General features: G+C 41.8%; 1 protein-coding gene across 3 annotated transcripts; it reads left to right on the top strand.

The window, feature by feature from the left end:
- Window positions 1-7,468: 7,468 nt before the first annotated feature.
- VIP (vasoactive intestinal peptide) lies at window positions 7,469-14,914 on the top strand. 3 transcript variants are annotated; one of them, XM_075036814.1, is made up of 7 exons: window positions 7,469-7,663; window positions 8,135-8,256; window positions 9,596-9,736; window positions 10,121-10,225; window positions 11,777-11,896; window positions 12,567-12,675; window positions 14,214-14,914. In XM_075036814.1, exons 2-7 carry the CDS (start codon window positions 8,144-8,146, stop codon window positions 14,220-14,222), a joined length of 597 nt encoding a protein of 198 aa, XP_074892915.1. In that variant the 5' UTR covers window positions 7,469-7,663; window positions 8,135-8,143; the 3' UTR covers window positions 14,223-14,914. The 3 variants fall into 3 exon arrangements, with proteins under 3 accessions (XP_074892915.1, XP_074892913.1, XP_074892914.1); XM_075036812.1 differs by lacking the exon at window positions 10,121-10,225; XM_075036813.1 differs by lacking the exons at window positions 7,469-7,663; window positions 10,121-10,225 and having other exon boundaries at window positions 7,899-8,256.
- Window positions 14,915-22,098: the final 7,184 nt, after the last annotated feature.

The raw sequence follows: 22,098 nt of genomic DNA, 5'->3' as shown, positions 1-22,098 counted from the left end.
TGAACTTGGCTGCTCTTTCCACACCCAGTGCTGTGTGACATAATTTTCTATTGTGACAGTGTGTGATTCCACATCTATGAAATATTCTTCTATTAAACCAGAAAACGTCTTGGGTAAGAGAAAAAATTATCTGTGACTTGGAGAGATGGAATTGTACTTAAAGTTTGTACAAAATAATTATCTACTACCTTGAAATAATAATAAAAATACCTCTAGTTACATGCTGGAGAAGAGTTATACTGTTATTTTTACTGTGAAGCTATCGATGTAACTGCATGATTGACATAGAGTCACCAGCAACAAGATTCACATCTAGATGAATAATTTATAAATTCATGGTTTGTTACAATTTGAGCACAACGTTTAGCAAATTTCAAGGTGCTAAGGCCCACAGTTTAGGTTCAACAGTTAGCAACATTTTAATATTAACATTCAATTGAAATGAAAATACTGCATTAGTTGTTTTAGCACTGCCGTTGAATGTTTTCCTGGTTTCTGCAGAAAACACTTTCATTCATCTGTCGAATTCAAAACCCCACACAAACTGCAGAATATAATTATACACATACATGATGGCAGCACATACATGATGGCTATCAAAGGTGTTGCTGTGCCTATTAATCTCTTTTATCTTTGTGATGATCTTTGCCTCTCAAAATCCCTTAGAATCCTACTAGTATTGGATCTATTTATGTGTACTTAATAAAGTGGAATATATTGACTGTGGTGCTATGTTCACTGGAACATTCTTAACACTTCATGTGGGACAAAAAGGATAACGATCCATTGATGTATTGGCCAAGAAGCCAATTAAACAAAAGGTAGGAGTTTATTGTTTGTTCCGGTGACCTGTGGAGTTGAACTAAATAATAAACTAGGTTGGAACTGCATATCTCCTGTCCATGACCACTATAAAAATTCTTCCATAACTGATATTGAAAACAGGTAAATCCAAATTAGGTAATTTGTTAAGGATGATAAACTAACAGGTTGATGCTTTCTTCTATATGGCCTCTTAATGGAAACTAAATGTGAATATAGATTTTCACAGCCATAATAACATACATTAGGCTTAGAGTAGTGCTAAGAGACAGCACATTACACTATGCCCTTTATACACATGGACAGTTTTAGAAAACCTCTCTCAGCTCTTTTTCCATGAAGACAATAGTGGTAATTGCTTGAGACTGAAGCATTTTTAGCTTGTTTCTGCCATAGCTTTTAGATGGTTGCTTTTTTCAGCTTGGTAAATAAAGAACTTGTGATGATTAGGTCAGTTCAAGGGATAAAGTTATCCTGGCATAATTAGCATCTTAAGATGTGCCTTCCAGCCTGACTGACGTGGGTTTTTCTATATCCTGAGATGATACGTCTGCTCTCACAAGCTTCCAGACAGTGCAATAGTAGCAATGTTCACTGGGGAACACAAAAGGAATTTGGCCATGCAGTCTAGAACCAGGATCTTGTACTATACACAGGGAAAAGGATCTATGCAAAACTGGAGAAGTATCCCAGTCCTTTCAGCACAGATGTTACGGTACACACCCCATGAAAAATTCCAACCATACAGTTACAAATGTATAAATGGACTAAATTCTCTGATATGTCATCATTTTTTTTGCAGTCAGTACAGGAATTTGGTAGGAAGGCAAAGGGACTTCTAACAGCTCGGCTGCATCTGGAGATGTGCTCCTAGCCATTAGCATCATTGGTTTCTTGGATTCCAATAAACTTGCAGCCCAAGTCCATAAGGTGAGTGTCGACAGTGAATCAGAGTGAGAAAAGGTGACCCAGGCACGTTCGCTCTCAGGCTTTCCTTCTAACTTTTGAGCTCCACTGTGGCACTGTTGTATGGGTTTTACTTTTAAACAGGTAATCTGAAGGGATTCTGGGGTTATTTCCATTTTGTATTCCTTTCGTACAGGTAGAGGCAGAAGGACATCCATAAGGTATCATACAGTACAGGTGGCAGGCCCAAAAGCATGGGGAAAATGTAGGGATGATGGTTTGAAAGATTGTTCTTAATATCTGTTTACATAATTAGGTATTAGCTTAGAGAAACTTACATATGTTGGAATATCATGAAAAATAAAGTGATTTTTCAAAGTTTTACCACAGAAAATCCATTTTTATGTAGACAAGTTGAATTGTGTAGAAAACCTCAAAACCCTGCGAAGCAAAGTTAGCTGAAAAAGGGTGGGAATTTAAGTCTGAATGCTGTGGCATCTTAAAGACATACATTCTTGACATATAGAGAGGCTTTTTAGTTTTGCAGAGAAGAGGAATGGGCTGGGGCAGCTGCAGGAGGAGGAACACATTTCTGGTGATGAAAGTATCATCTGATCCTTTGCTGAATGTTGAAGATTATAACAGTGCTGGTAGGAATAGGACATATTTCAGATAGCTTGTTAAAAGGAAAGAATACCCAACATGACCAAACCGGAAACTGCTCTGCTTCCTGACAAGCTTTGTATTACCATGTGATTTTCTGGGGTTTAAGGTGAATGAAATTATTTAAACAAGTTAGGTGAAACATTAAAAGGAGATTGCTTTGAAAAAAACCCAGAAGTACTAAAGCTTCTGTTAAAGCTTGCATAGTCATGGATCTTCCTGAGAAATGAGTGCAGAATACATGTGACTGATAGTGAGAGGGGGATGGCAGAAACATCACGTCCACACTAAAGAATGAGAAAGAATTTGGACTCGCACTTCTAGGGCAGCTGCATACCATGAACCAGATGTGCATGAAGCAGTAGTTCAAGGACATACCAAACAGCATAAGCACCTGGAGAAAAAATGTCTATCCCAAACTGCTTTGAAGTCTTTGAGAGAAGCTGAGATTGCACTTTGGGGCGACAGACCAGGGGGTATGAAAACATAGAACTAAACTACAAGCAATAGGATTTTTCCTAGATGGCATCACAGACAAGGGAAAAGACCCTTGAGAGCACCACTGGAGTCAGTAACTTTCCTGCATGCCTTTTGCTCATCATGGTATCCACTGGGAAGTTTTAATCAAGCATGTCTCTGTTAATGACATGTCAGGGTTACTGGCATGTCAGGACATACTAATGCAAGAGGTGGACTCATGGGCATAATCCAAATGTTCCAATGATTTTGAAAACTGATTTTGAAAATTATTAACCCACACAGAGTCAAAATGCAAAGGTACCACCTGGAGCAGGAGGGATTTGTACAAGTGTTATACATAGTAGGCATGTTTATTAATATAATTTACCTGATGCAGGAGTTTACTCCAGTCAATGACTCTGCTCTGAGGATCCACACTTGTGACCTGAAAGCAGGGCTCAAGAAGGGTCAGCGGGGAAATGAAGGCTCCCCTGTTCCACCTGTGTGACCCATTCCCAGCCTGGGAACTGAGGAGACAGGCACCCTTCTGCTGAATGTTACTGCTGCAGGAGGCAAGTCATGACTTTTCACTTGCAAAATATTTGTCTGTGTTTTGTTCTGTTTACCATCACATTTCCAAGTCTGCAGAACTAACTCAGGCTAAAGGTATCATGGAACGGGGACTGTGCTTTTGAAATAAAACTTACCTAAAAGAATGAACTGATAGTTTTCTCCTTATTTCTCCTGAGAAGCATTCAGAGACAGCTGCAAAGAGTGTGAAGCTGGGACAAGTTTCAGTAAGTGACCCCATCCATTTTTTCCAACTAGGTGATATTCAGCAATATGAATGTTTATGGGACAGTGGGACCCGGCAATGCAACAGGGTGCTGAGAGTAGAAGCTGGAGATTATGCTAATCATGCCATTAAAGGATTAGAGAAGGGCAGGTCATCTTATCACTTTTTATTTGTATTTTTTACTCTTCATACACAGTTTCTTGACAATTCTTCTGTTAGTTCTTTTGTGGAAGTTGGAAAAGCTGTTCTGTTAGCTGTTGAATGGTAGTGCTCCATCAATCTGCTCTATAAGCTCTAAAAACTCATGGATCAATGTGATACTGCTATGGGATCAAAGGCAGAGTTTCTCAACTCATCTACAGGAACATGAGCTGTAATGCACAAGGGAGATTCTGCAGACCCAATGATTCGTGAGGCAGAGCTTATGAGTCAGTAGAAGTTTCCTTTTCTGATAAAATACGCAAGTCCTAAACTAATGTTTTTATTATTTTTCTTTTTTTTTTCAAAGTAAAACTATATTTCTATTGCTGATGTAATTTCTCTTTTTAAAATACAATTACATGATAAATCTGGCAAATGCTAAGCAGGTCCTCCACGGAACTAAACAGATTTCTCTCATCTAAGGATTTGGCTTTAAGAGTTTTTTTAGCCCATCAATTTCAGCACAGTTTTACATGCTAAAAATACTAATCAAATCTAAGTAACAAACCTAAAAACTCCCAAATCTTTTTCCCCCAGATGATGTAGCTATTTTAGGTAATACTTGGTTTATATATACATCACACAAGTTTGTATACAAATGGTGACGTAAACTTGCAGACAAGCTTCTGCTCTTCGCTCAATCTTGTCTAATTGGTTTCCCATCATCCCCAAATATTGCCATTCTATGATTATAACCAGGTTTTTTTTTGGTTAAGTGGAGCATTAAAGAAAATAAAGCAAGAGTGAAGAGTAACCAAAATGTATTTGATAACATATAGACCAAAGATAAAAAGGTTCAGTAAATGTGGAGCTGCTATGCATCAGCCACTGCAAAATACTTGACTTCCCAAGAGTTGCCTGTGTCTAATTATTATCCCAGAGAAGCTTCCAAGCACTATTTTTTTTCCAAGTGACTCTTTTCTAAAAGGGTAGAGTTTCTGTCAGTAGAAGACAGTAGGATTTACCATCCAGAAAGGGTCCGCCTGCCTAGATCTTAGAGGACTCACTTAGGACTCCTGCAGAAAAGTGGCTTTTCTCCATCTGTCTGTTTATACAGAATTATTTTCTTTTTAATGACTTGCTCTTATCAAAACGTCTCCAGATGATGTGGAAACAATACTGTGTATAAGCTACAGGAAAAAAAGAAATTGGAAAAGATAGAATTTGGATTGCCCCCCCCAAACCCTTCTCAGTCATCTCCCCAAAACCTCCCTAAATGAAAATCTTCTTGAGAAATGAGAAGGACTAAGGAGAAAGGGAGAGGTAGCATGTCTTCTTCAGTTTATCTTGATTCGAGAGGAGGAGGCTGTGTTGCAGCAGGGTGTTGAAGGGAAATGCAGACAATTGTTAGTGCAATTGAAAAGTGCTTGGGACATTGGGGTCAATTAAAAGCTCCACTGGAGATTTCCTGGGTAAACAAGGGGAATCCACTTGATCTCCTTATGACTCAGTTTCTTGTCTATAGAATAGGGAAAATAGACGGTATTGTAAGACTAGGTGCACTAAAGATTGCCCAGATGATTACAGGGGCTGTAGAGAGGGTTTTTTTCAGCAATACTGCCACCCCTAGAGAGGTTCTGAGGCCATTTTAGCCAGCCCTGCAGCATGTTACTCCCTTGTCCAGTCTCGTGTACTACCTGTGAAAAGGAAAACAAAGCTACAGCCAACCAGATTTACCAGGTATGGTAAATAAGTGGGTATGGTATGGTACGGTACGGCACGGCACGGTATGTTATGGTATGGTAAAAAAGTACTGATTTACCAGTGATTCTCAAATTTTCTTGGCAGTGCAGCCTATATACATTTCCTCACAGCATGCAGCCACCCATATAGCACATACATAGGAACTGACAACCGACTTGTTTTTCACATATCCCTCGGATTCAGCCGGCGGCTCCCCTCCTCCCTCCCAGGGACGGCAGCCCGCAGGACTCCTGCGACAGCCCCCTCCCCAGCCTGCTGGAAGGAAACTTTTCCTTTCTTCTCCCATTCCTGCTGCCGGCAACGTTTGGGCTTTCCCTGCAGCGGCTCCCTCGGTTTCCCCTCTTCTTTTTTCTTGGAAGCAGCGCTTGGGTGAAGCCCATTCAACTTTCCCGGGTCATGCATCCAGCACAACGCCTAGACGCCCTAGGTGGGCTGTTTCTGAGGGCTGAGGGGAATACGGTGCTATTGATGCTCATCTCGCCATTCCGGAGCAGAATTGCTTCTTCGACCTCTAGTTATGTAGTAACAAGGGGAAAATTTCCTGAAATTAGACTACTGCAGGAACTCTGGTTTTAGTCACAGCTGTCATCCGAGAAACAAATTTCCAGGCATTTTTAATCTAATTCACTTAGTTTTTATGTAACTGAATTACAAAATGTAATTAAGCATCGCAGAATCTTCGGCATTGCGCCTGCCTAACCTTTAGTGAAACATGAAACAGAGAAACTTATTAGGAGTAAGAAGAAATGGTGAAATCGTCAGTATGGCTTTGGTACAATCGTTACTTACTGAGTAGGAGGATTAGAGGCACAAAGGGGCGGGGGGGGGGGGAGAAAAAAGAAAAGAGCATAATGACCTTTTCATCTGAAATTCTTGCCGCGATTCTTTGCCGGGTATTTCAGGGCAGGCACTGAAAAGACACCGAGGTGCACGCAGGAGCAGCCCAGCCCTGCCGGCCCGCCCGCGGCTCCCACGCCCACTTCCCCGCGGTTCTTTCCCCGCTGCCCACAGACCACTCGAAGCAGGGAAAATTCGGAGGAGAAAATCCAAGGCTTGAAACTGTCTGATTTCCCCCCTTGCCGTGGCAGGGACTCCAGCCCCGAGATTTGGGCTTGAGGCACGTCAGAAGGAAGAGTCGCCCCCCTCCCCGCTCCCGGGGGTTTAACGTGCGCTCCAGCCGCGCTCCCGCTGTTCCAGGCGCCCACGGGGCTTGGATGCACCAAGCGCTGCTTGGAGGTGGGGGCTGAGCCGTTTCCCACGAGCACACCCAGTTTAAACGAAAAAGCAAAGACTTGGTAAACACCCCGCCGCCTGCTAAAAGCAAGCTGAAGCCCGTAGGAAAAAAATTGGGGGTTTGAAGACCCGCTCCCCGCAGCGCAGCCCCTGCGTGTTCAGCCGCTGCGGCTTCTGCGAGCGGCGGCCGGTCCGACGGCGAGTGCCGGGAGGGAAGCCCCGGGAGGGACCGGCATGTGCCGGGGACAGAGAGGGACCGGCCCGGCCTGAAAAACACCGGCGAAGAGCTAGGGAAAGGAGCAACCCCGGGGCCGAGGGGGGGGCTCCGCAGGGAAGGAAGGGGCGAAGGGCCCCCGGGGGTGCAGCCACCCCCCCCTCCTGGGTGCGGGCAAGGGGTGCGGGTGTCCCCCCCGCAGCGCCCCGCTCTGCTGCTTTGCCAGGCGGAATCACGCCGCCGACGGAGCCCTGCTCCCCGCAAAACGAACTCATTAATAGAAATCAAATAATGGCGGGGAGGGGGGGGGGGGGGAAGGTAGGGTGCGCGGCTGCTCATGAGTTAAATATAAGTCTCTGACTGTCCTGAACAAAGCGACCGTCCCCTTGGGAAGGGTGACGTCTCCCCAGTAACGTGATTGCTTCTTCGGAAGCAGAAACGTGTAAACGCTATAAAACGCGGCGGCGCGGCGGGCAGCTCAGAGCGTGCGGCGAGACGGAGCTCTCCTCCTCTTCTTCCTCCTCCTCCTCCTCCGCCGCCGCCGCCGCCGCCGCCGCCCGGACAGCCGCGCAGCGGGGCAGGGCGCAGGCCCCCAGCAGCGCAGCCTTCCCCTCCGCTCCGCTCCGCGCCCGCCCAGCCAGCCCCACCGACGGACTCGCGGCTCCGTGAGTAACTTTCCCTCCGCCGCAGCGGCAACTTCCCGGCGGATGAGGAGGGGGTCCCCTTCCCCCGCTCCTCCCGGACCGGCGGGTCGCCGGAGAGCGGGTCTGACCGCCCCGGGCAGCCGGGGAGGGACCCTGCCTTTTTTTTTTTTTACCGCTTAAAAAAATAGAGGTGTATTTTTTTCTGGAGGTCCGGGCGCCGCTGCCCGCCCCTCACACCGGGCCGGGGGTGGCCTTGGCGGGGGGGGGGGTGCCAGCTCTCCCCGGTACGCGGCCGGCAGCTCCCCCGCCACGACCGCGCCGCTGCCGGCGGCGCCTGCGGGGTGCGGGTTCGGGGCCGGTTTTGGGGGCGGGTTCGGGACCGGCTGGGGGGTTCAGGTGCGGGGCCGGCGCCGGGGCCGGGGCGGTCGAAGCCCCCGGTGCCCCAGCGCAGGGCCGGCTGGTGCGTGACGGCTGCCGCTCTTCCCTCCGCAGGTGGCGGCCATGGAGCACCGCGGCGCCTCCCCGCTCCTCCTGGCCCTCGCCCTCCTCAGCGCCCTCTGCTGGCGGGCGCGGGCGCTGCCCCCGCGGGGGGCCGCCTTCCCCGCCGTCCCGCGGTAAGGGCCGCGCTCGCTCCGCGCTCAGGCGTGCGGGTGGGGAAGGGGACGCGTGTCCCAGCGGGACGCGGCGCCCGGCCATCGGAACAGCCTCGGCCCTTCTCTATCGCCGAAGGGCGGCCGGGGGGACGCCGCTGCTAAAAAGCAGAGGCAGAAGCGAACGTGTTAAAAATTCCCGAATCGCGAACGAGGGGAAGCGGTCCCCGCGGACCGATGGGTAGTTCTTGCACTGGTGCACGCTTTGAATTGCTCGGGTCGTTCTTCGTTGTCTAACTAAACTACATCAGATGGCCGAAAGGTGCGGTCTCCGTTTAGGTAAGAGTAGCGTAACGTGTAAGAAGACCCATGAAAGATGGTATAGCAAGACAGCACAGTGACTGACCTTCAAAAGGTGTGACTTGAGTTGGTTTATTTCACACAGCAACTTTACTTTTTTTACCAGACACAAGTCTCGCGTGCCTCAGATACGTAAGTAGTTCTAATGACGGTAAAATTGGAAGGACAATAGCCTATCCTAGTTTCGGTACGTGATTTTTGCACAGCATCACACGCAGGGGTTTACTATAGCGATGGGAGCCCATTGTCTGCCACAGAACATAAGAGCAGCTAGAAGAAACGTCTGATGCCGAGCTACGGCTGTGCAGTCAGATTGCCCTTGATGAAATATGACACATCATAAGAAACAGCAGTTTATGAAAACATGAAGTAACTGTAAATCAGTTTGTACAGAGCGATTGCCATGATACATTTTAAAAGGTGAAAGGTGAACCTTTTTTAACTTGCAACTAGCAAATTAATTTAAACTTGAGAGAATAAAAACATGCAGAGATACATGACGGCACTTCATATTTAGTCTGAAGTTCTTGAGGGTGTATTTACTTTCTTTAGAGAACTATTTCATACTGCATTTCAATGCACATTTTCAGTCTTAATTGGAAGGTAAGTACTTCACAGGAACTGTTTTCACTTTGCATGGGTGGAGGCTGGTAATTCCATCCATCGTTTACATAAAATAAAGTTGTTATGAAAATCTTCATGGTTGTCCCTGGAGCTGTAGCCGCCATAAATTATGCACTGTTCACTGGAATAAATTGTGTGCAATAACAACATGTATCTAGAAAATATGCATTAGGGAGAAGGATCTGTTCTGTCAATTTTACTCTATCACTGAGCATGGATTATACCTGAAAGTGATTTTTTTTCTATCCAGACTGCTTTAAAATGCCTTACGGATTAAAGCAGGTAGATGTGCATTTTGACACAGACCAGAATGTAAGCTGCAGTGAAGTGTTGCATGTCCTCAGCTAACTGTACTTCACATGGTTTCCTTCTCCAACAGACTGGGAAACAGAATGCCATTTGATGGAGCCAGTGAACCTGACCATGCCCACGGGTCATTAAAGTCTGAATCAGGCATTTTGCAGAACACACTACCTGAAAATGAGAAATTCTATTTTGATCTGTCCAGAATTATTGATAGGTGAGTTTCTTTATTATCATAAATACAAATGATGATGCACTACTTGAATTACGCCTAAAGATCAGTCACATTTTCAAACTGAGAAATAGGAAAGGAAGAATCAATTACAGAAGAAAACCACATGACCTCTGACTGACTACTTGTAGCAGTAGGAATGTCTGCAGAAATGTTGATTGCGTTGCCGTTCTGGGATGATGAATTCATTCACTTCCCAGGAAGGGCTAAAAAGTATTTTGTGAAAATCTGGAAGTTGTTTTATGAAATTAGCTTCATTTAACATGTAGAATAGATAACTTAAGGAAAGCAGCATGTTTACAAAATGAACGTTATCAAAATGATATGAACCCAGGTTGTATTGTAGAGTTTATTTATTGTCCATTTCAGAAATGCAAGGCATGCTGATGGAATTTTCACCAGTGTCTACAGCCATCTTTTGGCTAAACTTGCTGTGAAGAGATATCTGCATTCGCTTATTAGAAAACGAGTTAGGTGAGGTGACACTTACATTAGGTAGAGTTTTTTCCTAGCTGGCTTCACTGGCAATTTTTTACCCTTCTGTACCTAAGTTCTCATTTTTGCAATTTAAAGATAATGAAAGAGAAACTGATATAATGATGGGGGACCTGAAAATCCTATATAAGAACTTAGTGGTATTTGTTACTAAATGAATACTTTACTATTTATTCCTGATACAGCTGTGAGGGGTAGAGCCGCAGACACTGCACATAGCACTGATAATAAATACTGGCAATATGATAATAATTATCACACCAATTTGCTGATTTTTTTCTCTGGTACTGTTTTTACTAGCTTGGCAGATGAATGGCACAAGTAAATACAAAATGATTGATTACTTAGTACTTACATAACAACAGGGGAACACTCAATGAAATTAAGAAACGATTAGTTTACAGTGAAAACATAAAGGAGTGGGTTTTTTCCTACTGTAGAACATATTGCCAGTTGTTTGGGAGATCTGTATTATAGAAAGATTCGAAAAAGACTGAGGCTAATCTGTAGACAAGGGATCTGGATGCAACTCCCAGACCAGGACGTTCATAAACTAATGATCGTGGGATGCTGGGACCGATCACTGCATACTTCCCTTGGTTTGATATCCCTAAGCGGCAGCTACTGGGCACTCTTGGGAACAGAATAGTAGAATACTTTGGTCTGACCCAATATGACAGTTCCTTCGAGTGCCTACTTCATATGCTCAAAAGCTGAGTGAAAATGGGCTCCTGCATTTATGTCAAGGCTGCCTTTGTCCCAGAACATAGAGTGCCAGTTTCTCATATGCTATAAACTAACATAGATCACTTAAAGCAGAACACACTGAGGCTTCCCAGGATCATGCATGAAAAATAAGCCTCCAAGTCTGGATTTTACAAGGTGTGTTTTGTCTCCTGACACCTCTTTAGAACAAGCATTTGTAGCTCTGTATGTGATGCTACACTCTTATTTTCCTCAGAGGCAGGCTCTGTCCTCACTGAGTTTGGTATGAACAGTGACCAGCTCCTTGAAGACCTTCCTGTGACTTAAACCAGTCTGCACCTTGGCATTGTACTAAAACATATTTACATAAATGATAGAAATCGGAATAAAGTCAGTTTATTAAAAAGAGTAGTAACCTGGGCTATGAGAACAGACAGGAGGGAGTCGTGGAATCCACACTCAGGCATTTAATCCTGCAGAATTCCTGGGACAGGGATGCTAGAAATCCCTGAGTATGGATCCTGATTGCATGGGCCATGGCAAAGTTGAGCAAGAGAAACAAATCAGTGGAAGGTGTGCCCAAACAGGCTGAATAACGATCCTTAGAATTTGATCCTTGTTACTAAAATACGTAGTAAGCAATAGAAGCAGTGGCTTCTTTTCAGCAGATGAAAGATCCAAAGTCATAGCTGAAAATGAAAGCTGAAATGAAAATATGATTTTGTTTACCTAATCAACATTGTAACTTTGTTTCACTCATTTAATGGTGTCTTCTTTTAAACGGATATTGTCTATAACTTTTTTTCTTTGTAATTGTATTGCCAGCTCCCAGGAGAGTCCTGTCAAACGCCACTCTGACGCTGTCTTCACTGACAACTACAGCCGCTTTCGAAAGCAAATGGCTGTGAAGAAATACTTAAACTCAGTTTTAACTGGAAAAAGAAGGTACTACAAGAAAGCAAATATATACTGTTTCCATACTTGTATGGTATTAAGACAGAAAAGATTTATACCTACGTATGTATACAGAGAGGACAAACAAAAGGCAATGAACATTATTGACTTTATAATGTAGTTTATAACATGGTTTTCAAATACAGACAGCATTTTCTTCCAGACTGGAACAGACACTACAGTCAGATTAGAATAAAAGAATAAAGAGGACACAGCATCTGACAATTTTAAAAAGCTTCTGACAGATTCTTAAAATTGTTTTATTTTGTAAAAAAGCCTCTTAAAGAAAAATCTGCAGAGCTATGGAACACGAACAACAACATTGTAAAGAAAATGCACTATTTTTGAAAATTTGCCTTAAGTAAACACATAAAATGAAAATTCAGAAGTCCCAGAAAGACCATATGTCCTAATCAGTATAGGTGAGAAGTGCCAGCATAGGTTTTTGTAGAGCTTATATTCTGTTTGTATAATCACTCATTTAGTCAGCTGCTTTTAAATATCATGTCTCTTCTCCAGTGAAACATGCAATTTCATGTGATTTATAACACTTTGGTGTAAGTTTAACAAAACATGCAATAGCTACAGTTAGAAGGCAGCTTTGCTTGCTTGTTTGCTTTTTCTTCTGAGAGCAATAAAACTTGTTTCTGATCCACCACAGCCAGGAAGAGCTAAACCCTGCTAAACTTCGAGATGAAGCAGAACTTCTTGAACCTTCCTTTTCAGAAAACTATGATGCTGTAGATGAGCTGCTGAGCCACCTCCCACTGGTATGGCCAGATTTTCTTTCCTCTTGCTATCTGTTACTTGACTGGACCCATAAAATGAGATTAATCATACATGAATTGTGGTCTATCAGAAAAGCAGAATCATCTAGGAAAGAGCCATGTTCTATGAAATGCTGCATGTTTCTATAGGGATTGTGTCTGATTATAATAATCATTTTAATAACAATAATTGTTATCCCATGATTCCTGTTATTGAAAATTCCTAATTAAATGGCACTGTTAATAATGCACCTAACTCACTTGGGTGTTTCAACTTGTGTGCACTGTAGCATAAAACCAGAATTGACTCATTTTTAATTACAAAGATTATTATTTCTTCAGATAACAAACTCAAGGATATTTCTTTTAATTATAAAAAAAAAAAAGCTGCACATTTTTTTTAGCATCTATTTCATTAGAAGGGTGTTGCTTCTAGAACTAAGAGGATCAGCAGCCTGAACCCTAAGCATGAAGAAAGCACTTGACTCCTGTCTAAGGTGTGCTGCAGAGGGATCGTCTCCCATGCAAATACTGCAGTTACTGTTTTCTATTTAGCTACTACTATTTTTCTAAAATCATTCACAAATATGTTTCTTTGTTCACTGAAATGTAAACCCTTATACATCACAGCACTTGCAGGCACATAAAATTGAAAGGTTAACGTAGAAGTGATTCAGGCTTGGTATTCTCAAAAGTGTATTATGAAATTGATGATAGGATGGGTTTTGGCATTCAGCTGTGTCTCAGCTACAAGTAAGAAAAAAGGCTACTCTTGAGGATAACACTTTTTTTTGGGGGGGGGGTGTGCAGGGGGAGGATGAAAGAAAAGACATTTCTCCAAACTCTTGTTTCCTTCCAAGACTGAAAGGCAAAGTTCTTTTCCTTTCCACAAATGTGGCAGTAGCCCTAAAGTTCCCAAAGATTAGAAAGGACATAAACCGCTTATGCCTCAAGGAACAAAACAATTTGTAAGTGATGGGATTCAGGAAAAAATGTTCTTTCTAGACAAGATTATTGCAAAAATACCTGCTTCTGGATTTTGCACCTTCTAAAACTTCTAGCATTGACTAAGTGAGGGAAAGTAGCAGTGCAGCAGGTCACGGGTGTCTTCCTGGAAATATTTTCAGTCCTTTCCTTTATTGTGTACTGTACTGATGTTCCAGATCTCCCTATAGGTGAATGGCGTACTGAGTATTGACTGTTACTGGTCATTTTATCACAGCGCCCAGTTGCTTATGTAGTGTGTATCAAGCAACCTGAATCTGTGTATGCATTTCAAGGATACAGTTGTTTTCAAAGTGAGCTGTTCTGGCTATAGGCCAACATGCCGTAACATTTTTGCCTAATCCTCCAGCCTTGCCTGCTGGCTGTAATGCCCACCAAGCTCCTGTGAATCACTCCATCTCATGCTTGTCAGTTCCAAGCACAGCAATTGTTTTATCCCACGTGTTGCTTCTTGTCTGCTGTCTGCTTTTGTACACCTCAGGATACAACTGCTTATGAAAATGACTTTTAAAATGTATTTCTCCTTTGCTTTTCAGGACCTCTGAGGGACACCTGGTAAAGTCTATGACAAGAACAAGCTATTTTTGAGTTCCACATAGTATTTCAAAGAGATGACTTTAGTCATCAAACCAGAACAAATATGTTGTGAAGTGAAAGTTGTGATATATTTGTTTCTTATGTAATAAAAGTTGATATTTACATTGTAAATACTACTCTAGAGTTCTCTACTGAAAGCTGTACATATGGATGCCAGTTTAACTCATGAGAAGTCTGTGAGTCCATATGCTGTAAATCCTTTACTTCAATAAATTCATTTGAAAATGAGTGTGCAGCTGAAAAGAGCCCATCATTACTAATTAATTGGCTTATTTTAGGTATGGTACAACATCAGATATGCCTGTATGATAATAAGGATGCACTTCCAGATAGTTCATAAACAAGTGTAAAAACATGAGGAAAAGTATGTGCAAAGTGTGTGAAACTGCATTACAAAGATCTCTGAAAGATACTGCCAAGCAAAGGGGAATGCTTTTCTAGCAGCTTACCAAGCAACTTGAGAAAGCAAAAAAACCATTAAAAATTATTTGACCTCTGACAGCATCTTTCCTTCCTGTTCGTTCACATTTTAAATAGTTCACAATATACAAATTATATTAAGACCTTTGTTTTCAGTTGTGTTTTGGATGCTCTGGAGCTGACAAAGCATGCTATCCCTTGATTCGTTTGATGCCTAAAGTCACTGGTCATTCTACGTTTAAATGTCTGTAGCTTTGATGATGAAACTATTCCTTATATATAAGATCTGAAGACGTTTTACTATTTTTTCAGAATGACTGTCATTTACAGAATATGCAGACAATAAATCATTTTATTATCACAGCAAACTATTACTGGTTTGCATCAGTGCTACAGGTACCTGGAACAGTAGATGTCCCAGTAAGTGCTGTCTCTACTATAGTAGTAATAGAGGAAGATATTATTTTTTAACTAAGGTATACTATGTTGTATTAGAAAGACAAGCAAGTAAGCCTCCAGTCTCCATTTCTTTATATCATTGTGGCTTAGTATGGAGCTGGAAATTTGCAGCTGATTCACTGTTGCTGTGAATCAGAATCTGATTGTATTTTATTAAAATCGTAGATTTAACCTATTGGATCATTTTCTGCAGAATTATTTACTCTTGTAAGGACTGATGGTTCCACTGCAGTAAGGAAAGTGTGTGGTACTGCATGCACAACATATGAAATGCATATTCATGCATGATACCAGCCATAACACTCCCATGACTCCCCTCCCACCTCCTAGAAAGAGATGAAATTTGAAGTAGAAAAACTTATCAGTCCTACTTACAGTTCAATTTGGAATTTCAAGTATATTTATATATCATACATATGCACACATAGACAGTGATAAAACTGATTTACAAGTTTCACTTACAAGTTTACTGTTCTCATTTAGAAGGAAGCTTTAAACATGATAAAATTTGAGATTTATGGAGACTAGTTCTCATAAATATGTAGCCTTCTGAATTGCAATTTTTTTGAATATTGGCAACTGCTTGTCAAAAGAAAACCAGCTTGCACAGATCAGATGTTATTATTGCTATTTCTATCTAGCCTTGACAGAATTTGATTTAGCCTAAGCCAATGACTGGTTCACAAAAGTTAGATGTAATTTTGAAGTCTTCTCTTGAAAAGTGGTCTTCTAATGGTGGTCCACTCTCAATTCCTATCTTATTATGAAAATTTGTGAAAAAAACAGGTGCAAAAGTCACTTTAGAAATATTTGCAGGATACTAACAGTCTGATGCTATAGTATTTAATTCAAAATTTTCTTCAGTGTTGTTGGAACTTTGTTAGAATTTCTGTGATAAGTAATCTTAAAAAAAAAAAGTGAAAAAAATTAACCAGAAGCCAAGCTGCATGTGGTCTTCCTACACAGAACTTTTTGTTTAAATATATATAAAGTTCATTCACTCCATTTAAAGTAACAAAGATTGGAGTGAACAAACTTTCGACTCCACAATTCCAGAAATCTTTTTTTTTTTTCTAAATTTGCCTTTTTTTATTTATTTCCAGTTTACCAATAAGGCATCTGATGGAAGAGCTTGTCTTCCATGTCTAATGTTTAATGTCCCCAATATTATGCTCTCCATAGAAAACTGCAGAACCTTAGAACATGTGTTTTCTCTGTTACAATGGAGAGGGAGTGGGTTACAGAAAAAAGGGATGCTTATTAAGAAATCATATATATATATATGTATTATAAAATATGAAATTAATACCTTCATTGTAATAACTCAAATAATACTGTGATTGCTTCCTCAGAAGGTTAGCAAATAGAGACAGTCTAAAAGGCATGCTAAATTTTATGTACGTTTTAGAAAACCTTAGCACTGAAAGGAGAGACACTGATCTCCAGAGTAATATACCTGACTTCGTATTTGTGTTAAAGGATGGCTTTTAACTTGTCATAGCAACTTTTGACATTCTATAGGAGACATAAGGCCCAATTAATACGTTGAGACTAGTTAATTGTGGAAGATGTAACACTGATCACCTCAACTCCATGGGCAAGTGGTTATGGTAAGGTTAAATGATAAAATTGAAGAGAAAACTGCAACCTTTCACTGAATAAGAGTAATTTTCAGTCTGTCAATGAGTCTTGACTCATGTCACCAACCTTACAACCCATCTGCAAAATGTCAGAAGAGTGGAATCAAAGCGTTGTGTTAATTAGGAGAATGAAAGGGGCAGCTCCAAAGAGAGTATCAAGAGGTCTTCTAGGAGGAAAAGAAATACCCGGGAGAACCAGAAGAGCATCACTGGCAGAGAGAATGCAACCACTCAGGAGGAAAGAATAATACTGTGAAAGGTTATCAGGATATATGTTAAAGAAACATCTCACCATGTTTCTGCAGAATGTCACTTCTAACACAGGGTAGGGATACTTGCGATCGTGGAGGATAGAACTCATTATTTTTTGTTTATTCAATGGGGTTTGCTCTTCAGACCTACCCCATGGAGCTCTTAAAGGGGCAGAATTGGCTTTAAGTGCATCTTTACCAGCACTGGAAGGGGATATTTTCTAGTCCTGTGCCCACAGAGAGGGTGTGCATCTGTACAATCATCACCCACGCAAGAGCAGCACTCAGGATTGTGTATAAAACCATAAGAATTACAAAAGTTGACAAAACACTTTAAAATTTCAACCAGTAAAAACACAGTAAAAATTAATAAAACCCTAACAGCTCCTCTGATATTTTAAATGGGGTTGAGGTGCTATGAGTGTTTGTTCCACCTGAAAGTCTGAGACAAAATGTCTTTTTAAAAATATGAAAATGTGTAACTTTGATCCAAAGCATGGGTATAACTTCATCTATAGGAATACTGAATTCTCCCCAAAGATGGACCTTTTGGGAAGAGTTGTACGTATACAGGAACAATTTATTTGCTTGCAAGGCATTAGGGAAAGGTAGATGGAAAAGGCTGTCCATTGCCTCTTGTGAAAATACCTATGCTTCCACTACCTCTTTTATTTTTCCTTATTTTCTCCCTCCCTCCTCCAGTTACCACAAGCTTCCCCACTTTTTGTTAATAGTCTCACCCTTGGCTTGCAAAGCTAGTGTATGAATGTATACCTATGTTTTTGAGAGGAACAATTACAGCAGACCTTAAATTTATGGTGCAGCAGCCAACTGCCAGCCTTGGTTATGGAGATGAGTTCTGCAGAGAACCTGGCACAACCAGATGTGCAGGAGCAACCTGTCCTGCTCACAAAGAGCCCCTGACTTCCCACAGGAGATTTCCCATTTGGTTTGTGCCTGGCGCAGAAGGTTGACCTTTCCTTGGATACATCAAACAGAACGTGTGGCCTCCTGGGGCTCACATTGGCTTGGGCAACTACAATATTTTCAGCTTTTCTCATTTCTGCTTTGGAACAGTCACAGACAAATTGCTTGCCAGGTTGACAAGCTGGTTTAGGATTAGAGGTAGGAAACTAGACACCGGGTCTTTTGTACCAATCTTTTAAAAAGTCCTAAGAATTATTTGATGCATCTTCTGCTTCTGAAGTAAACAAACAGGAAAAGTTTTAGTTTGGTTTTATACACAGATACATGCAGGCCCCTTAGTAGGGAGGGGAAAAAACAGCTTTCCCTTGTGAGGATAAGAATTTTCAATAACTTAATTGATTGTATTGGGTCTGGCTGAGATGGAGTTAATTCTCCCCACAGCAGCCCTCGTAGTGCTGTGCTCTGCATCAGTAGCTAGAAAGGTGCTGACAACACACCAGTGTTTTGGGTACTGCTGAGCAGTGCTGGCACAGCATCAAGGCTGTCTCCCCAACATTTTTGCCCCCCCCCTCAACGGCAGGCTGGGGCAGGGCAAGATCTTGGGAGGGGACATAACCAGGACAGCTGACCTAAACTAACCGAACAGATATTCCATACCATATGACGTCAGCTCAGCTATAAAAGCTAAGTAAAGGGAGACGGAAGGGGGGGCATTTTTGTGTCTTCTGGAGCAACCACTACACGTACTGAAGCCCTGCTTCCCAGGAGGTGGCTAGACATTGCCTGCTGATGGGAAGTAGAGAATAACATCATTCGTTTTTCTTTGCTTTCGTGCGCGACCTTTGCTTTCAGTTTATTAAACTGTCCTTATCTTGACCCACAAGCCGTTTTGTTATATTTTCTCCCCCCTGTCCAGCTGAGGAGGGGGAGTGATAGAGCAGCTTTGGTGGGCACCTGGCACTCAGCCAGGGTCAACCCACCACATTGATCAACATTTGTAAATAAAAATATGATTGTTTATTCAAAGATTAAGCTGAAAGTGATGTAAACCATAATGGTACAGTGAAAAAGATAATTAATAACAACATTGTCATGGTGAGAACAGTATTTTCAGTAGAGCATGTTTTTGGGAAAGAATGGGGGTTGTTTCAATAATGAGGGGAAAAAAGGAGAAAAGAGTCCTTGTCCTTCCCCACTGAGTGAATTATTTTATACTAGATAGAGTTTTGCATAGGGTAATATGCTTAAAAGAGTGTGTGTGAGGTTGGTGTGTAAGATCCATTTTCTGGATCTTTTCTGGAACTGGCCTGGACATTTAGAAGCCCTATTTCACATTTCAATGAGACCACAGATCTAAGAGCCCAAGTTATTTCCAAACATGGGATATAAATGCTTTTAATATGTTGATCCTGTTACTTAATAGTTGTCAAGTCAGATTTTGCTCTTAACCAACACATATCCTCTTTTTGGCATGGAGGGAAAGCAGAAAAGAAGCTAAAAACAGTCATTGTGTCCTATTGTTAGATGAGATGGATCAGTGAAGATCTTTCTACTCAAGAAATGTACACAAAGCTGCAATTTTTGCCGGTAGTGTATGAAGTAGCCAGGCTATTGACTGGGTAAGACAGACAGAATGATCTTTAGTTTCGCTTGTAAAATTACCTGATAGTGTTGCCACTTGGCCAAATGGTAGGAGGTGTCAAGTTCTTGCACATCAGCTTTTTGATAGAGAAGAAATCATTTATATGGAGCCTGGGTGGCTCCTAGTTGTTTGCTTCTTTTATATACTGTTGAACTGCTTTTTACTGGAAGTGGTCACAAGTATGTTTGACAGATGCCTTATCACCATTTGTTGCTATTGTAACACAGCTCTTCATCTTTGTATTTCAGCCAATCCTTCTTCCCATAATCACAGCCAGAACATCTGCACACTGTTTTAAGCAAGCAATTTTGCCTCTTATTAGGGAGTATAGAAAGCAAACTGCTGTATTCTAGGAAGAGTCTTCATGACAAAGCTAGGGATATATAATTTATGCAGAAAGAGTGAATCTTGGTTAAAAAGTAAGAAGAGTTTGAAAACTTCTAGATCTGGTGCTGATGGTTTCAGTCCTGTCTGGTGATTCCTTCCAGAGCAGTGCATTGTGCTTGGCATTACAAAGCTGGTGCCAGAGCTCCAGTTTGAGAAGTGAAGCATATAGTAAGAAAGAAGAAACCAGTAAATGTTGAGATAGAGCAGGTGAAGACTGTGTCTTCAAAAAAATACCTGGTGTTAATATGGCTTTTTGTTCCCTGTAGATTTCAGACTCTTGCTTTGAGAAGAAAGAAGGAGTCATCTCTTGCTGTCAGAGGACCTCACATCATGCAAGTCCATTCATTAACTTAACAAACTCCATCAGGAGCACAGCTGGGTTGTTTGTCCCCTAATTCTGCTGGTGCACAGCAGCTTCTGGGTCTAGTGGCTGTACTTGTTGGGAACCTTCTTTCAAATGGCAGCCTAAATGTTTGGCAGACACTTCACCAATCATTTGTCACCACCCTAGTGTCCTCATGGTAAGAGTACGAGTACCATTACTCTTCTCAGGGAGTTGTATTCCTGGATGTCTTTACATTTCCCTTCCAGCCTTTGCTTTGTTAGGCTAAAGAAACAAAGTCTGTCTTGTCTCATCTTGTAAATGACGCTCTACTTCTGAGACTGCTGGAGTTCCATGCCCCGTGGGGTCATGTTCCAGAGTGAGTTTAACGCTCCTAAATCACAGTTTACCAGATGCAGTTTCACCTTTGAAATTACTAAATGACTCTGAATGTCTGTTCTTTATTGCAGTCATTTTGGAAAAGTGACTAGTGATTTTGAGGGCCTCTGTTTTGAGGGCCTTGGAAGAGCTGATCTTTTCAGTCTAGATATTTTTTTTTGTTGCTTCTCAAACTTTTCCAAGTTTCCAAAAGCTGAGGGTGCAAAATCACCAAGCACTTGAAATACAATACCTTTTTTCAGTGTGGGTGGACGGGGAGCCACTCAATCCGGTCTAAAATGCGTGTAGAGGAAAACTGGATTTTTAAACAGGCAGATGCCCAGGTTGTCAGGTGGTTTCAGCTAGATCTCTGAATGCATCCTTTTACATGGCTATAGCCTGTATTTTTTAATCCAACTTCCTCAATCCTGCAGCCAAGGGAGATGACAAATGCACTCCTCATGCCACCAGCAGGGTGATGGCAGCAGCAGCCCTGGCCTTTTACTGGCTTTTGCCAGCCTAAGGAAGGGGAAAAGGAGGTCAGTTCACAGCAAAACCCTAGCAGGTTATTGAGGAGATTAGGATAAAGAGAGCTATATGTCCTTTGACTTGCTCTGTGAGTAATGAGTGGTATAGCTTACACACTGGCCTGTCACCAGCATTAATTCTTCAAAAGGCAGAAGGAAGAGAGCTATGCAAGCACTCATTCATGTATTTATGTCATGTATATTAAAATACTATGCTAAAGTGTAGTGCCAGTGACAATGAGGGGCTGAGGGTCTCCTTTCATCAATAGCTAAAGGATTACAACAGAGATTACCTTCTGGATCATTAGTCTACTGCTGTGCAGGAATAAAGAAATCCAGCTGAGTGGACCACTTGGGTCATCGCTCTTTGATTTATGATTCATTCTCTGTTCAATACAGGTGAGAGTACAAGTGCTTAATGTACCCTACTTTCATAGAGAAGGGGCTTGATTCTGTAAAGATCAAATTTAATTGGGCATTGCATGTTCTGTAACTTTCAGGTTCCATTTAAATGTATTTACCCAAAGAATGGCTAATTCAGAATTTCATTTCCCTGCCCTTAGCCCAGTTGAATAGCTTTTGCACATTTACAATATCCTGAAGGGTTCTGGAATCATGTATGGGATAATTAGGTTGCTTTTCGGCGATGGAACAAACAGAACTTCACCTGTTAAAGTCAGAATGACATTTCAATGGGACTTTTTCTTGGCTATTCTTTGTAAATATGTTTGCAAGATCTGATTAATAAATAAGTGCATGGCCAATAGACAATTTGTCTCTGTAATAAGGACTAATCCATATAAATGTTCTATTTTATATTTCTAATTACATTACCACTTAACAATTCCCTGAGAGAAATCTATCAGAAATT

Source organism: Buteo buteo, chromosome 9 (assembly GCF_964188355.1).
Source record: "Buteo buteo chromosome 9, bButBut1.hap1.1, whole genome shotgun sequence".
NCBI lineage: Eukaryota > Metazoa > Chordata > Aves > Accipitriformes > Accipitridae > Buteo > Buteo buteo.
This window is presented reverse-complemented; position numbering and strand designations above follow the sequence as displayed.

Excerpts from the sequence above, each read along its gene's own strand:
- VIP (XM_075036814.1), top strand. The coding sequence starts at position 8,144 with ATGGAGCACCGCGGCGCCTCCCCGCTCCTCCTGGCCCTCGCCCTCCTC. Across the intron at positions 8,257-9,595 it reads GCCTTCCCCGCCGTCCCGCG|ACTGGGAAACAGAATGCCAT; the intron begins GTAAGGGCCGCG and ends CTTCTCCAACAG. Across the intron at positions 9,737-10,120 it reads CTGTCCAGAATTATTGATAG|AAATGCAAGGCATGCTGATG; the intron begins GTGAGTTTCTTT and ends TGTCCATTTCAG.